Consider the following 17,105-nt stretch of genomic DNA (forward strand, 5'->3'; position numbering starts at 1 on the left):
TTTAGTCAGTACTCCAGTTTAGTGACCACAAACGCCAGTGTTTTAGTCAGTACTCCAGTTTAGTGACCACAAATACCAGTGTTTTAGTCAGTACTCCAGTTTAGTGACTATAAACACCAGTGTTTTATTCAGTACTCCAGTTTAGTGACTATAAACACCAGTGTTTTAGTCAGTACTCCAGTTTAGTGACTATAAACGGCAGTGTTTTAGTCAGTACTCCAGTTTAGTGACTCTAAACACCAGTGTTTTAGTCAGTACTCCAGTTTAGTGACTATAAACACCAGTGTTTTAGTCAGTACTCCAGTTTAGTGACTATAAACGGCAGTGTTTTAGTCAGTACTCCAGTTTAGTGACTATAAACGGCAGTGTTTTAGTCAGTACTCCAGTTTAGTGACCACAAACGCCAGTGTTTTAGTCAGTACTCCAGTTTAGTGACCACAAATACCAGTGTTTTAGTCAGTACTCCAGTTTAGTGACTATAAACACCAGTGTTTTAGTCAGTACTCCAGTTTAGTGACTATAAACACCAGTGTTTTAGTCAGTACTCCAGTTTAGTGACTATAAACGGCAGTGTTTTAGTCAGTACTCCAGTTTAGTGACTATAAACGGCAGTGTTTTAGTCAGTACTCCAGTTTAGTGACTATAAACACCAGTGTTTTAGTCAGTACTCCAGTTTAGTGACTATAAACACCAGTGTTTTAGTCAGTACTCCAGTTTAGTGACTCCAAACACCAGTGTTTTAGTCAGTACTCCAGTTTAGTGACCACAAATACCAGTGTTTTAGTCAGTACTCCAGTTTAGTGACTTGAAAGTGTTTGTCAGTACATGAGATGTGTCCTAAAGTATACATTATATGGTTTCTACCACAAGAGGACTGAAGCAAAACATTTGTGTGTCTTTTCTATGGCACTTGTGTCATTAAGCAGAAATAATTTGCAACAAGGACCCACAATATGAGCAATTAGTCTATAATAGATTGTCCTTAATCTAATATGAGAAAGAGTAAATCATTTGAGTATATTGGGTTATCTGCTTGTGCCCAGAGCGATCTTCTGGTCTGATTTGCAATACTATGAGTTTTAATGCAGCTCTAATAGAGAGATTGGCATCACCATGTGCTGAGTAAGCGCTAAGCCTGAGGGTGAAACATATCTAAGTTTAGATTGTTGTTGTTTTAAGGTGTGACCTTAAGGAAATACACCAGGGTCCAAAACTCTGAGAGGAGGGCACTAGTGAAAATACATTTCTTATTTAATACAACCATTTTCATTACAAATTACATTACTGACAAGAACTTCAGTGAAAAGTAGAATTTGTGAAATATTTTTCAGAGATTTTATTTTTTATAAATCTGAAAAAATATATATTTTTTGAGTTTTTTTCGTCTCCTATTTGCTTGAATGACAGTGTGCACTCACGCTGGTATGCACTCCACAGATTTGTGCAAAAGTGTCCTCTGATCACATGCTTCAGTAGAAGAGATTAGACATGTGGAAAATCTGACCTTTTGTACAAAGCACTTAACATGGTCAATATCACATATTTGCTTACACTGAAACAGGGACCAAGAAATAGTGTAGCATCTTGCATGTTAAATCTTTAAGAAGTTCACCCTGCCAGCAAAGGAATTTTTTAGTCGAAGGTGAAGGTGTTAATTCATCACTTAGACACTTTAACATTGTACGTGTTGATTTAGTATTGTACGGAACAGCGTAAAGACATAATACTGTGTAATTTCAAGGTTTTTTATTTATTTATTTATTTATTTTAAATGATAGTATGCCCGTGCTCAAAACATCGACACAGCGATATCGTTAATGGGATATATTTTAGTTTATATAAAATAAAATTGGATGGTATCGTTTCAACAAGTATCAGTATTCGTGATCTTCTGTAATGTGATGTGTATAACACAATACGCATGGTATGGCAATATCGTCTGTATCGTGATGCGTACCGTATCGGACAACACCACCGCGAAGCAACAAAAAATCCTTTATAACGCATTTAAAACAGGATTATAACTCGACATGTCCTGGTTTGTGAATGTGAGTGCTTGTTATTGCTTAATACAGTGCAAACAAAACCACAGTTCCTCATCCATGTATAGCTTTCATAATAGTGGGCTTCTGTTGTTTTGTTTGTTTGTCTTTTCATTCGCACCAACTTTATGAGTGATTGTGCAACCGTATAGAGAAATACGACGTAGAGAAGAAGAAGAAGAAAAAAGTTTTTCTGGAAAAAAATCAAGTTGAATTCTGGAGAGTGAAACTCGGCCCCCTACTGTGTTAACCGCTTCTGTGGATTCCGTGTAGTCCATTTCATCTTCTCCCCAACTGAGAACTCATCCGACTGTACCACTGCGGCGGGGGAGCGGGGGAGCAAAGGGGGTGTTCCAGATGTGCTACCTGTATCTAATTCTAAATAAAGCACGTAAAGAACAACAGAAATGATTAGAATACTCTCCGTACGCGTTAATAAGACACGTCGGTTTTATATATGTACACGTTAAAAGAGATGAGTGTAGCGATATTCTACCGACACCCCTATACTTAACAAATAATGGAACGACCCAAGGCCGGAACCACAGCGCTATTAGTTAATCGCAGTAAAGAATGAAAAGTCGCTCGCGGTGTGGAGGAGCAACAAACGCTGAGAAACACGAAGCCGCGAGGAGTAGTTTGTGAAAGAGATTAAGTCCGGGGGAAATAACACGGCGTTAGGTTTAGTTAATGAATGAATACTCGGTTTGTAAAGTGATGGGCAGATTGACCTCGGTGCTGACTGTGTGTGAGAGTGGAATAAACCGGCGTCCTGAGCTGAAACACCGCGCTAGCTACGTCTTCTCCAGGTCAGTCATAAACACTGCTGTACTCCACATTACACTGCTTTCCAAGAGTCTCGAGAGCCGCGCGCGCGTTTCACTTCTGTAACGGTTTTCTCGCCGCGACCGTTAATTCAAAGTTTTCTTTCAAATCGGCAAACTCGCGCGTGCTGAACTTTATTTGCCGAGCGCGTGCGCTCACCGCTGACATTTAATTAACCACAGCGCCTGCTTGCGTCATCTAAACGCGTCTATTACCTCCTATTAAAATAAAGGACGTTGTCGGCTTTAAACAGGAACGCGCCGTACCTCTTGTTTTGTTTTCTTACTACTTGCATGTCTCAACCTGTACATTGTGTGTGTGTGTGTGTGTGTGCGCGCGCGTGTGTGTGCAATCATAATGTCTTAACTCGCAGGAAGTGGTGAAACAGGAGTGTATAAGGGGGAAATACTGTTTGTGAGTCTCTCAACCGGATAAGGTGTGTGATCAGATCAGATCAGATGAGATCAGATCAGGATCTGTTAAGTTAGTAGAAGACAAACTGCACTGCACTGTTTTTCTTGCAGTGACGCACCTGAGGACGTGTAACAGGTGTGTTAGAGAAGGAAAAGCAGGCTGAATGGTGAGTAAAGTTCCCTCGTCCGTCTCCATGCTCTTCAGGGTGGCCGTGGATCCGGTGAACGCTGGACGCGAGGCAGGCATACGCCTGGGATAACTTGACGAGCCATCACAGCAGGGCATCGTGCACACACACGTTCGCACCCCCAGGGCGGTTTAACGTCGCTGGTCGTAGTACGCTGGAGGAAACCCGCACAGACACGTGGAGGACGTGTGAAACTTGTAACGTGAGCTCGGATCGAACCGGAGACATGAAACACCTAACAAAAACACGATCTGTTCTTTTTGACCCCGTGTGAGTTTCGGACTAAAGTGATATTTCTTTTAACCAAAAAAAGTCGTGGTGTTACACCCAAGTCACACGCTGTGTCACGTCTCCAGCTCTCAACCAGACACGTTTTAGGGGAAAAAAAATAATAAAAAAAAAAAGTTGCGCAAGTTTTCAATCTTCTGTTTAAACGTAAATATCAGATCATGTCATATACAAGTACTGATTACTCTGCATGTGAAAAAACATCTAAGCTCTAAATCACCCCAAACCATGTGGCAGAATGTGTTATGGTCCGGTGAGACCAATTCCAAAAGGTATAATAATCCAATAATTCTAAAAGGTTTGTTTGGTGCAAAAAAAAAAAACCCACACCACCAAAAGAACCCTGTCCACACGGTGAAGCACGGTGGTGGCAGCATTACGCTTTAGAGCTGCTTTTCTTCAGGCAGAACTGGGGCTTTGATCAGGGTGGAGGGAATCATGACTGCCTACAAACACCAGTCGATTTTAGTGCAGTTTAGTTTAAAAGTTCACTTTGAAGCTGGGAAAAGTTCTGACATGATTTATCTTGGTTTAATTGTTTTAACTTCACAAAAACCTGCCATGTTAACAGGGGTGTGTAGACTTTTTATAGCCATTGTAAATACGGTCAGATGCTTTGGTTTATTTTATTTTTGTCGTCTGGAGAGCATTCTTCAGAAGTTAGTCTAGGCTGCAAATCCAGCGCTCACACACACACACGGGGCTAAAAAGGGTTCTCTCTACACCACCCCGTGTGTCATCTGATTCCGTTAAAACCCCCTCCGATGCCCCTGCACTCCTAATACATCCAGACAAGAGGAATTTCTGGTCTGTAGCTACGCAGTACACCTGTGAGGACATGCTGTTTGTGTGTGTGTGTGTGTGTTCAATTAGTCTGTGAAGTCTACAAGAATGCAGACAGCAGCCGTTTCCAGAATCAGGACAAACACAAACTGCTGAAAAAGTCACGAGAAGTTTAAACCAATATACAGAACCCTTACCCAGAAATACTTCATACTCATCAGCCTCAACACAAAAGTCTTTTAATGTAGTAATGGGATTGTGTGAGTGTGCGAGTGTGCGTATTAAGTATCGGGTTATGTTAAAAATCTGATTATCTGTACCCAGAGTCAGGCCTGTAAAAGTTTTACTGTCCTGTTATATAATTTAACCAGATTGTAACTGAAGTGAAAAACATAACTCCGTTTTATTTCAGCTCGATTGCAGGATTTATAAACCGCTGGGTAAACCAGGCCAGAGTGAGCAAAACTGTAAAACCAGCACTTTTATCGTGACCGAAGCGCACGTTTGTGGTTCCGCGGACGGCTGGGAAACCGATTTCTCTGAGCATACGTATTAAATGTGTTAAACATGCGTGGCTACAAATAGATGCCATATCACAGGTTTTAGAGGTCTTAAAGCTGATCTACATTGCTCTGTGTGTGTTTGTGTGTTTACAGGGCGTAGAGGTGGCCGTGTGATTAACCGGGAGCAATGTCGCTCTCTCTCTTCCCGCGTTTGTTCTGTCTGTCGGCTCTGTCCACCTTCCTTTGTGCTCAGGAGTTCAAAACCACAAGATGGCCGCTCTACTCGCAGAAGCCTCTCCTGCTGGTGTGGAACGCCCCGACGGTGGACTGTACCCCGCGGCACCGCGTAAACTTCCCCTTCGAGCTCTTCCAGATTGTGGCGTACCCCACGGAGGGCTTTGTGCGCCAAAACCTCACCATCTTCTACAAAGAGCGCCTGGGGCTGTACCCGTATTTTGAAGCTAACGGCACCTCTGTGAACGGCGGCCTGCCCCAGCTCGCCAGCCTCGCACAGCATTTAGAGAAAATTCCCAAAGGCGTCGAGAAGTACATCGGCAAAAATACGTTGGCTAAAGGGCTGGCCGTGTTCGACTGGGAGGAATGGAGGCCGCTTTGGATCCGCAACTGGAACGCCAAAGATATTTACCGTGAAAAATCCAGGAAGCTCGTATCGGAAAAGAATCCCGGCTGGTCGGCTGAGCAGGTGAACAGAGTGGCTCAGCAGGACTTCGAGCTCTCTGCGCGGAAGTTCATGCTGGAGACGCTGCGCACGGCGAAGAGTCTCCGCCCCCAGCAGCTGTGGGGTTTTTACCTGTTCCCCGACTGTTATAATCACAACTACCTCAGCAACAGCGGCCTGAAGAACTACACGGGTCACTGCCCGGAAGTGGAGATGCAACGCAACGACCAGCTGCAGTGGCTGTGGACGGAGAGCACAGCGCTCTTTCCCTCCGTGTACTTGAGCCGCACGCTGAAGGACCAAGCCATCGGCCGGCAGTTCGTCAGGAACCGCGTCAGAGAGGGCATGAGGCTGGCATCGACCGGGAACGGCACCATACGGCCCGTGTTCGTCTACACGCGACCCACCTACACTAACGAGCTCATGCTGCTGACTGAGGTGAGACAGATTGAATTATGTAAAAGTCGACTGTCGTATTGTAGAATGAATGTAAACACAGTAATTTAATACGATAAGATTTACAGCTGTGTCACTAAAGCCACGCCTCTTTTCCTGGTACTGACTGGCACAAAAGCCATGCCCCTTCCCTGGTACTGACTGTTACTAACGCCACGCCCCTTCCCTGGTACTGACTGGCACAAAAGCCACGCCCCCTTCCCTGGTACTGACTGGCACAAAAGCCACGCCCCCTTCCCTGGTACTGACTGTTACTAACACCACGCCCCTTCCCTGGTACTGACTGTTACTAACGCCACGCCCCTTCCCTGGTACTGACTGGCACAAAAGCCACGCCTCCTTCCCTGGTACTGACTGGCACAAAAGCCACGCCCCCTTCCCTGATAATGACTGGCACATCAGACAGTGTGTCAAGAGAAAGACGACTGGATGGACGGATAGATGGACAGACAGAGGGATGAGTTTACAGATGAAGAGACGGATGGGTGTGTTTTCTCTTTAAAAGCGGGAAAGCAGAGAGAAGTTGGAGTGTTTTTCTCTCTGTGTGTGTGTGTGTGAGAGAGAGAGAGAGAGAGGGAGAGATCCCAGTCTCCCCAGGAAGGAAATCTCTGCTCTCCACAGAGGAAAGAATGCAGGCTTCACTTTGAAGAGTCCTCGTCGTGACGCAGACGATCCTCTGAAGTCGGTTGTTGGTTCGGTCAGAGGAAAAATAAACGCAAGGAGAGTGTTTATATCAGCTGGGTGGCATTTCTGTACGTTCCTGCGCTCTCTCACGCTTCCCTGCTGTGTGTGAGAGCAAACCGGCGAGGCGGACGGGGCTTCCTGGAGTACTCGCACTTAGAAAGGGTTTTTCCTGGCAGAGACGAGGCTCTCGATCAGAAACAAGAGCCACGAGGCATTTCAACTTGACTGGTTATAAATATATATCCCCCACCCACACACACACACTTTCTTTCCTGCAGACCGAAGCTCATCTGAAGCTCCTGAAGTTCCCCTTAGTTGCCCTGTGTGTGTGTGTGTGTGTGTGTGTGTGTGTGTGTGTGTGTGTGTGTGTGAGAGAGAGAGAGAGAGAGAAGCTAGTGCAGCAGCAGTCCTCTAACTCTTCACAGCAGACTTCACTCTGATGGAAAATATGCAGAGAAACATCCCTGCTGTCTCAGCTCATTTTTCTCTGAGTTTGTGTGTGTGTGTGTGTGTGTGTGTGTGTGTGTGTGTGTGCGCGCACACATAACTCTCTCACACGTGAGAGTGTGTCTTAATGTTCCCTGTAGCATATCAGTGTTAACACTTTTTCTCTCTCTCTTTCTGTGTGTGTGTGTGTGTGTGTCTGTGTGTGTGTGTCTGTGTGTGTAGATGGATCTGATCTCCACTATAGGTGAAAGTGTTTCTCTGGGAGCTGCCGGTGTGATCCTGTGGGGCGACGCCTCCTACGCCAGCAGTAATGTAAGACTCCAGCCCTCTCCGTCGCCGCCTGCATTCTCACAACGCAGCACCACACCCGGGCAGATAACGACACCCCGGAGGCCGAGCGCATAAACTCTTGTAGCTTCCTGTTCTTTCCTGTGTACGGCGTGACATAGCGTTAAAGCACCAGTTTGCCCGAAATCCGAATGTCCGCCACGCCCACTTTATACCCGGTTTATTCAGGCCGCCTGTAGGTGGCGGTGGTTTGATCTGATGTATATAGGATGGAACAGTAAATACGTAAACGTGACGCTATTCGTTAATAGTTACGAGATTTGTGTTAGCGTGATATCTTAATTAAGAACGAGTTTAAAGTTTGTAGGATTTATATGGAATCGTCATCGTCGTCTTAATCACCAGCAGATAAACTGATTAGATCCAAACAGGGTCGAGGTCACAGCAAGGTCAAACGAATGAGTTTTCCTTCCTGTTTGAAGTGTATTTTAAAGGGTATTTGAGGCACACACATTAACAAGAAGAACTAGAATCGCTGCCGGCAGCGAAGGTGCTGTAGAGGCGTCTCCTTCCGCACCGTCGGTGTCGAGTTTGACGCTTGTGTTTTCTCCTCCCGTGCAGGCGAGCTGCTTCAGCCTGAGCGAGTACCTCCGCTCCGGCGCCCTGGGCCGCTACCTGCTCAATGTTTCCTCCGCGGCCGAGCAGTGCAGCGCGCAGCTGTGCGGATGGCACGGACGCTGCCTGCGCAGACTCCCCGACACGGACACCTACCTGCACCTGAGCACTCGCACGCACACACTGGAGCTGCGGGGGGGACGCCTCGCCGTGCGTGGCAAGATGGACCAGGATGAGCTGGCGAGGCTAAAAAAGGACTTCCGGTGTCAGTGCTACACCGGCTACACGGGCACCATGTGCTCGCAGAGAGCGTCCGGAAATAGAGCCGGTCTCAGCCTGCAGGGGGCGCTGGTGCTAATGCTTACGCTGACCGTTCTGCAGTGACCACAGGAAGAAAAAAAACAACCCGGCGGACGAAAGAGAAACTGAACGCCACCTCTGCTGCTTTCCCAGTGAGCGCTTAGTGCTGCCCCCTGCTGCACAGCACCATGAACTACACAACTGATTAGACAGGTGAAGAGGTGTATGCTCTGCCCCTCCCCGCCCCCTCAACAGTTCCCACGCTGATGCTCCTTTTCCGCTAACGCAGAGCCAGATCTGAACCTATGTTCCCACTGGCCTGAGAGACGGACCTTACGCACTCCTGGAACCTCCACCCAGCACAAAGACTCGACTCGTGTTCATTTGAAAGATGTCGCTGCTAAGAGAAAGCTTTGTTTGCATTAGTATTTGTTACGCATCTTCCCATCCGCTCCGTAAACATTTCTGTATCTCCGGACTTTGGAACGTGTGGTGTAGCTTTTTAAAGATGTTAAGGAGTAAAGCGTTCCTCAGAGTATTACTTTTAACTTTTAGTCAGTAATCTGTAAATTCCTCTCGCACTGTTGATGGGTTTGGTTTTTTTTTTTGGTTTTTTTTGCTTTTAAACATTTCCAATTCAGAAGCAGTCTGGTACCAGAACCGAACCGATTTTGTTGGCCGAGAGATTACGCTCGCTGCGCTGGCGGAAAATCACCAGCAGGAGAGATGAGAGGAGTCGTATCAGGAGATCAGACCTCCACACCGAGGAGAAGAAACGCAGGTCAGATTAGAGCTGGGCGATGACTGAACGTTCCGCCAGGTTTTTTGTTTTCCACGCGCCGTTTCTGTAAATTCGTTCGTGTCGACGGTTCAGCAGGCCTGAGAGGCGGATCTCGTCTGAAAACAAACTCGGTAATGACGTGGCTCTGACTCTACAGCGCACGCTTGTAAGAGAATTATCCGCAACGATCCTCACGTCATGCCTCCAGGATTTTTTCTTCAAGCGTTTTGGGCCTCAACAATCACAAAAACTCCACGGAATCCTGTACGGACCGAATAATCTCAGCACAGTATCACAGTATTTTATAATCATGGCCCAGCTCTAACGTAGACGTGACGAGCCTGTGAGTGACGTAGAGTTTATTAAAACCTCTTAACTGTTTCAGATCCTTCTGATCTTTGTGGAACAGTGCGGAGCTGTAAATAAACCACGCTCCTCGCTGTTTTCTGCTTTAAAATACTGGATTTCTTTTTTCTTACATCGCTAAACAAGTCTACGCAACTTAAAGTTCACCCAAAGCCTCTGTCTGATGTGGGACCTCTGCTGGACTGGTGTCACTTCATCTGCCAGAGTCTCCTTCATCGTCTGGAGCAAACTGGAAGAGATTAAGTGCCACGTGTTTTGTAGTATTTTGTAAACCTTTCTCTCCGAGTGGGTGGAATCATGTTTTTGTGTGTGTGTGTGTGTTTTTGTGTGTGTGTGTGTGTGTGTGTGTGTGGGTGGGTGTTGTGTCTCGTGTCTCTAATACAAAGACCTGAACTCTGTATAATGCAACAGTCGCCAGCATCACCATGTTTTCTGGACTACGGGACACATTCTTTGCCTTTTATCACACGCTGTGACGTTCACCGCCGACTCACACCACGCCTGTGAGCGAGCGTGTGCGTGTGTGTGCGTGAGTGTGCGTGTGTGTGCGTGAGTATGGTGTGCCGGTTTGAGGAGATACACTGCCAATAGCTTGGTGCTAGCATAACAATAGAAAAAAAAGAGTGCCATAAGTGCGTCTTAAGTTGTCTGGAGAACACGGTGATCTGACCGAGCGCCTTCACATTTCACTTTAATATTGAAACCAAATTCTGCTCACTGGTGGTTGTTTGTTTTTTATTAAACTGGAGACTGTTTGGTTTGATCTTGAACAATGTTTTATATGTTGGTGCAAATCCAAATGATTGTAACTCGATGTTTATTACTTTACAATAAATAAATGCTTTAAGGGCTGTGATTTGATGAGAGGTTTTTCTTTTTGCTGGACCGGACCGGACCGGACCGGACATACCAGGTGTGTGACGACTCCGGGGCCGTGCGGTTATAGGAAAACAATCCACAACCGTGTGGGGTGATGTGGCCTGAAGAGAAGCGCTGAGAGTTACTGTTACCACCCTGATACCACCGTTGATTATTTTCTTATAACAGCACGTCCCCGAGTGTTTTATTCCTCTTACACCACAGTGATTTACCAATGAGTATAATTCTATATGTATTTTTATCCCTTTATAATTACCTTTTAATATCCTGGCACATTCATGAAATGATTTAGTTCCTGTTTTGGCTGAGGTTATAGCGGCTATAAACGGCTGGTCGTTCCCTCAAAAGCGACTCTTTATTCCCTCTACTAAAGTTAATAAAACAAAACAAACGCAGTTTGTTACGCACGTTACCGAGAAACCACAAAGAAGTGTAAACTCCTCTGTCCTGAAGATGTCGGAAAACTTACAGCTTTACCTCTGACGGTTACAAAGTGCTGACACTGAACTCTCCTTCCATATACGGTACCTCCGCTAATATTGGCACCCTTGATAAATATGAGCACAGAAGGCTGTGGAAAAATTGTTTAACCTTTTGATCTTTTGTTCAAAAATAATCTGCTCTCCTGGATATCAAACAATTGCAAACACGACACCGGTTTACTGTACTTATTCAACCATTTATTCAAAGCTTTGCTTCTTACCTCCTCTGTTCAGCTCCTGGTGGTTTCCTACACATGCTGACTAACTTCACCCCCCCCCCCCCCACCCCCCCATTCCCCCCACCCCCCCATTCCCCCAATTCCCCCAGTCCCTCTACTTTACTTTTTTGGGATCTGTCCCAGATCTCAGCGGGGGGTTGGTTGTTGGAAGCTGCCAAAGGAAACATTACCAGTCTGGAAAAGACAGAGGAATCCTTGTTCCATAACTCAAACCAGACTCTGGGTCTCGTCGTTGCTCTGTCAGATATCTCCCAGTCCACTTTCACTCCCTCACTCCACCCTCAATCTCTGACCTCTGAGAGAGAACTTCCCTAATCTCGGATTGTTTTCCAGAACATTACCGAAGCGTTGGGAATGTGCTTACTCAAGGCTCGATGGTGAACCGCAGCGCTGCTTGGAGCAGGCCGGGCTTCTTACCGCTTAAATTGGTTCAATGTGTTCGCCAGTTTATCATTTATAACCTCGTCCATACAAATACGGCCTGTGAGTCATGCAAGAATGAGTGCGTAGGCGCTTTCCAAGTCCGTTCCTTTCTGAAGTCATCCTGACTATGCCCTAGTCCTACTCATTACAGCTCTGAAGCTTCACGTTCTCCCAGAAACATTCTGCAAAAATGGACTATAAACTGTAAAGGAATTCACCCACTCATCTACAGTCACTCAGTCTGAGCATCCGATATCTAATTTTGTTAAAGTGCAAAAGGTGTATACAGGGGCATCTCAGAAAAGTAGGACATCGTGGGAAAAATTCATTTTTTCCCGTGAATTAACTTTAAAAAAGTGGAACTTTCATATGTTCTAGATTCATTACACATAAAGTTAAATATTTTTGATTGTTTTAAACTTGATGATGACGGTTTACAGCTCATGGAAATCAAAAAATGCACTATCTCAAAATAGTCGAAGGGCGGAACCATTGTCAGCATGGAATGTGTTTCCACACGGAACTGTTTTGGTGCATAACGTGAGCAAATCGTGCACCGCGCTGTCAAGATGTCCGTCCTGACAAAACACGTCCTTACAGCGTTTTGCTCCGGTCTGTGTTTTCAGTGCGTTTCTCTGTAGGTGAGTTTGACTCCGTGAAAGTTGTCGATGCTAATATGGTTCTCGTTCCGTTAGCTGAAGTGTGAGTTAGCTGTGCTGATCTTAGCCGTGCTCCCCGATCTGCGCACTTATCATCTGCGATTAATCTGGCATGCCGTCTTACCTCATGTTTAGTGCACTATAGCGGAAGTTAAAAAAAAAAACCTCGTTATTTCAAACCACCTATAGCGAGGTATATAGGGGAGTTTGACCTATAGTGTGTGTTCCAAATAGCATACTTGTACACTGCATAGTGCACACTGCAGCAGCTTGTCCTGGTTACTATATAGGCCACGTGACCTCCGCCTTCCCTCTACTAATGTCCCAATCGATTCTTGAGTGAATCGAGTCGTTCTGTTCCTGTTCAAATTATTCGAATCCTTTTTTTAATCGCCGTATGTAGTCTGTAATGTCCCAAACGATTCTTTTGAATGAATCGGCTCAAATGATTCGAACCATTTTATCGGCGTATGTAGTATGTAATGTGCAAAATGATTCTTTTGAGTCAATCGAGTCGTTCTGTTCGGTTCAAATAATTGGAATACTTTTATCGCTATATGTAATCTGTAATATTCAAAAAGATTATTTTGAGTGATTCAAGTCGCTCTGTTCGGTTCAAATGATTCGAGTTCAGGATGACTGAATATTCTGGAAGAGATTTTGAACAAGAGGGAGAATCTAATCAAATTTAATCAGCATCACTTTCGCAGATATTTTAATTCAAGAACAGTCAGTACACTTGAAAAGATTTGTGTTGTCTTTAATATAAAGGTCCGGCTATTAATCCTGACTGTTCAGCTATGGATCCTGATGAGTATAAATGAAATGTAAAGCCTTTCTAATGTGAACAGACCGGGCTCTCCAGCGAGACGATGAGTTTCCTGCGTAACCGTGCGGTGGTGCTCGGCCTGGTGCTGCTCTTCACCGTGCTGCTGTACCTGCTGCTGCCGTCCTCCATCAGACAGAGCAACACAGAGCCGTCTTTGGCTGTGCAGAGGTCACAGAGGCTCATCTCAGCTTCTCCGTTACCCATCAACATCACTGTTCGCACGGGACAGATCCCCAGCGACCCGCCGCTCTTCTTCAGAGAGGCCCTGCCTGTGGACTTGTCCGGGAGACAGGTCCTACCCAGGTCTGGTTTGGTCATGTGACTTCCACACATGGTGCAATAATACAATTAAATAATTCTTTTCACAAATGTAAGAGACCATTAAAGTGAAGGAAGAAAAAAAAATACAGCACATTTCTGACAAATCTCATAATTTTTAAACATGGAAAAACAATAGCAATCTGGTAATATATTTTAATATACCCGGATATATTCATGTTTTAGTTGGAATACATTATTTAAATGCCATCTAAAATGCTGCAATATAATAAAGCATGAGAATAATAAATAAATAAATAATATATAATAAGTAACAGTTTCTTTCTGTTAAAATCTCTAGGTGTAATAATCTAAAATTGGAACACAATCAAAATCAAGCATTAAAAATTAGCTAAAGATCTATTGCGGGTGCCTGAATTATTATAATAATAAATGAACTGAGAGTATAACAATATATAATGTAATATAATTATTAATAATATCTATAATAAGAAAAAGATCTTACACAAACAGGCATGGTGAATGCAGAGTAATGTTTATTGAGGTTGAGGTGAGTTGATGGTTGTGTAATTCCTGTGTCAGGCTGCAGGTGGTGCTGCTGCACGGTCAGGCCTTCACCTCCAGGACGTGGGAGGAGCTGGGCACGCTCAGTCTGCTCGCCGCTAACCGATACCAGGCGCTGGCTCTGGACCTGCCAGGTACACACACACACACACACACACACACACACACACACACACCCTGCTTTCCCTCTGTGTTATAGACACAACGGGGGGAGAAAGAATCAGATCACACACTTCACATGCTGAGGAAATATTTAATCACTACAGCAATATGTATTGATTAATGTATTGATCTGTCTGTTTGTCTGTTCTTCATTCTTACACTTTTTCACTCCATCTACCTGTATCTTTCTCTCTCTCTCTCTCTCTCTCTCTCACTCTCTCTCATCAGGTTTTGGGAAGTCTCCAGCGTCAGAGTCGGTGAAGTCTGAGCAGAGTCGTGTGGATCTGTTGAAGCATTTCCTCGAGGCTCTGGGAGTTCGTGCTCCGGTTCTCATCACTCCATCTATGAGTGGTCACTACGCTCTGCCCTTCCTGCAGAGGTTCAGTGATCAGCTGCGAGCCTTCATCCCCATCGCACCTGTCGCCACCCGAACACTCACTCCACAGCAGTACCACGACATCCAGGTGTGTGTGTGTGACATTGGAGTACTGTAGGTCTGAAGATGTTGATAAATTTTCACAAAAAAAAAAACAGCAGTGCAGCTGCAAATCACAGGTTTATATTAATGCACTGGTTCTAATAGTTTCTGTAGTAACGTCTCATTCACGGGGACTCCACATAAACAGATTTTTTTTAAAGAAAAAGGTTTTCTATAAGAAGACGTTTATTTCACATTTATGGAAGGAGTCTTCAGTGTCGGCGCTTTGCAACAGTCTGAGGTTCAGCTTGTAACCGCAGCATTATACTAATTGTGTGTGTGTGTGTGTGTGTGTGTGTGTGTGTGTGTGTTTCCAGACTCCGACTCTGATTGTGGTTGGAGAGTTGGACACTAATCTGGGCTCTCAGTCTCTGAAGAACCTGCAGCATCTCCCTCATCACTCGGTGGTTAAGCTTGCAGGAGCACGACACGCCTGTTACATGGACAAACCGCGAGAGTTCCACCAGGCGCTGCTCCACTTCCTCAACACACTCGAATAACACAATGGGTGTGGGCGTGGGGGGGGGCATTATAACAACAATTACGGTCCTTTAAAACATTGAGTTTATCTGAAATTTAAAACAGACGCATCACCTCAAGTGTAGTGCCATTTAAAAAAATAGTGTGATGATTTTGCTCCTGTGTGTGTGAGACGAGCTGTGAAAGAGACAGATGGGAGGAGGTGAAGAAGAGAACGTAATGTGAAAAGATGGCCATTTCACCTCAAAGATTTCAGTACAACTTTTATTCTGAACGCACAGCTTGTTCATGACGTAGTGCTGTAGTCGGAATGACTCTTTTTCCTTTGGTATTACTTCGCCCCCGTAGACCATGCCCCTTTTAAAGGCCACGCCCCCTCCTGTCCCATCAAAATTGTAGTGAAATCTGAAATGCAGATGATAAAATGTGTGAACAGACTGTCGCTGCTGCTTTATCTGAATTTGCTTTTTGTTTTTTAATGCTTTTTTTTTTTTTTTTTTTTGCTTAAGGATTAATAAAAATTTTGGGTGTGTTTTTACAGAATTTAGGGACCTGACATTTTCAACAGATTGAATACTTTGGAGAGAAAACCAGGGATCGTTAATTTAAACAAGTCTTCATCTTGTTTGAGGTCGATGAGGTGATCTTCTCCCACGCACTCCGTTCAGTCTGTGATGTTTTTTTTAACATTTCTCGAATGAAACCTGTGGTGAGTGTTTTGAGCCGCTTGCTTCAGGACGCACCACCACCTTCTGGAACTCTTGACAATCTGAACCTGTCAATCAGGGCTTGGTTCTGGTCCCCGGTGCAGCTTTACAATGCTTTGTGTGCATGTGAAAATCCTTCATATGATGTTCCTTTAACTCTCTCTTTGTTTAAATGGGTGGTCTCCCTTGTAGGCCTGCTTAAACGTCTCTAAAGTTTTCCGTTAAATGCACTTTACGGTAAAGCAGTGCAGTTCCACTCTGTGTATTAAGTTGTGACGTGGTTATTTATTTCCTCCAAGCATTTTAATTTGAGTATGTGTGTACAGTCTGTGTGTACAGTCCATCAGATGTGGGTTGTTGCTTGTAAATAGAAAAGAGCTGAACATTATTAAAACACTAAATTAAATCAAATAAAAGTAGCCTTATCGGCATGACTGTGCCACGACTGACTTTTTCCAGGATGTATTATTTTGTTTAAATACATTTTTACACACACACACACACACACACACACACACACAAATGTAATAATGTTTGTTTCCAACCCTTTAAAAGGCTAAAGGAGATTTACTCTGCTGTAACATAGCTAATTAATCAGTGTCAGGAAGATTATTAATAGTTAAGCAATTAATCGGAACTTAACAGAACTTAGCAGTTAGTCATAATGTTGTGGACATCATTTATATACAATATCTCACACAAGTGAGTACACCCCTCACATTTTTGTAAATATTTGATGATATCTTTTCATGTGAGAACACTGAAGAAATGACACTGTGCTACAATGTAAAGTAGTGAGTGTACAGCTTGTGTAACAGTGTAAATTTGATGTCCCCTCCATATGCAGCAAGCTGTGATGCACTGTGTGTTCTGGCTCCTTTCACTTAGAACCTGCATCAACTTTTTCAGAAATTTGGGCTACAGTAGCTCTTCTGAGGGATCGGACCAGGCGCATCAATGAGCCTTGTCGTCCATGACCTTGTCGCCGGTTCACCGGTCGTCCTTCCTTGCACCACCTTTGTTAGGTACTAACCACTGCGTATCCGGAACACCCTACACAAGACCTGCCGTTTTGGAGAAGCTCTGACCCGGTCGTCTAGCCGTCACAATCTGACCCAAATCAAAGTCGCTCAGATCTTTACGCTTGCCCGTTTTTCCTGCTTCCAACAGGTCAACTTCGAGAACTGACTGTTCACTTCCTGCCTAATAAATATATCCCCCCTGGACCGGTGCCAGTATAACGAGGTAATCAATAAGTCACCTCTC

General features: G+C 44.6%; 2 protein-coding genes across 5 annotated transcripts; both read left to right on the top strand.

Moving 5' to 3' along the window:
* The first annotated feature begins 2,598 nt into the window (after nt 1–2,598).
* On the top strand, nt 2,599–10,514 carry hyal2b (hyaluronidase 2b). 3 transcript variants are annotated; one of them, XM_017450479.3, is made up of 6 exons: nt 2,599–2,851; nt 3,241–3,303; nt 3,392–3,447; nt 5,196–6,159; nt 7,531–7,620; nt 8,218–10,514. In XM_017450479.3, the coding sequence occupies exons 4-6, from the start codon at nt 5,230–5,232 to the stop codon at nt 8,593–8,595; spliced, it is 1,398 nt and encodes a 465-aa protein (XP_017305968.1). In that variant the 5' UTR covers nt 2,599–2,851; nt 3,241–3,303; nt 3,392–3,447; nt 5,196–5,229; the 3' UTR covers nt 8,596–10,514. The 3 variants fall into 3 exon arrangements, with proteins under 3 accessions (XP_017305968.1, XP_017305969.1, XP_017305967.1); XM_017450480.3 differs by lacking the exon at nt 3,241–3,303; XM_017450478.3 differs by lacking the exons at nt 3,241–3,303; nt 3,392–3,447 and having other exon boundaries at nt 2,600–2,851.
* Nucleotides 10,515–12,180: 1,666 nt separating this feature from the next.
* abhd14a (abhydrolase domain containing 14A) lies at nt 12,181–16,284 on the top strand. 2 transcript variants are annotated; one of them, XM_017450481.3, is made up of 5 exons: nt 12,181–12,322; nt 13,192–13,472; nt 14,031–14,146; nt 14,403–14,638; nt 14,970–16,284. In XM_017450481.3, exons 2-5 carry the CDS (start codon nt 13,213–13,215, stop codon nt 15,150–15,152), a joined length of 795 nt encoding a protein of 264 aa, XP_017305970.1. In that variant the 5' UTR covers nt 12,181–12,322; nt 13,192–13,212; the 3' UTR covers nt 15,153–16,284. The 2 variants fall into 2 exon arrangements, with proteins under 2 accessions (XP_017305970.1, XP_017305971.1); XM_017450482.3 differs by having other exon boundaries at nt 12,195–12,322; nt 13,174–13,472.
* Nucleotides 16,285–17,105: the final 821 nt, after the last annotated feature.

Source organism: Ictalurus punctatus, chromosome 21 (assembly GCF_001660625.3).
Source record: "Ictalurus punctatus breed USDA103 chromosome 21, Coco_2.0, whole genome shotgun sequence".
Lineage (NCBI taxonomy): Eukaryota > Metazoa > Chordata > Actinopteri > Siluriformes > Ictaluridae > Ictalurus > Ictalurus punctatus.

Excerpts from the sequence above, each read along its gene's own strand:
- hyal2b (XM_017450479.3), top strand. The coding sequence starts at position 5,230 with ATGTCGCTCTCTCTCTTCCCGCGTTTGTTCTGTCTGTCGGCTCTGTCC. Across the intron at positions 6,160-7,530 it reads AGCTCATGCTGCTGACTGAG|ATGGATCTGATCTCCACTAT; the intron begins GTGAGACAGATT and ends CTGTGTGTGTAG. Across the intron at positions 7,621-8,217 it reads CCTCCTACGCCAGCAGTAAT|GCGAGCTGCTTCAGCCTGAG; the intron begins GTAAGACTCCAG and ends CCTCCCGTGCAG.
- abhd14a (XM_017450481.3), top strand. The coding sequence starts at position 13,213 with ATGAGTTTCCTGCGTAACCGTGCGGTGGTGCTCGGCCTGGTGCTGCTC. Across the intron at positions 14,147-14,402 it reads GCTGGCTCTGGACCTGCCAG|GTTTTGGGAAGTCTCCAGCG; the intron begins GTACACACACAC and ends CTCTCTCATCAG. Across the intron at positions 14,639-14,969 it reads AGCAGTACCACGACATCCAG|ACTCCGACTCTGATTGTGGT; the intron begins GTGTGTGTGTGT and ends GTGTGTTTCCAG.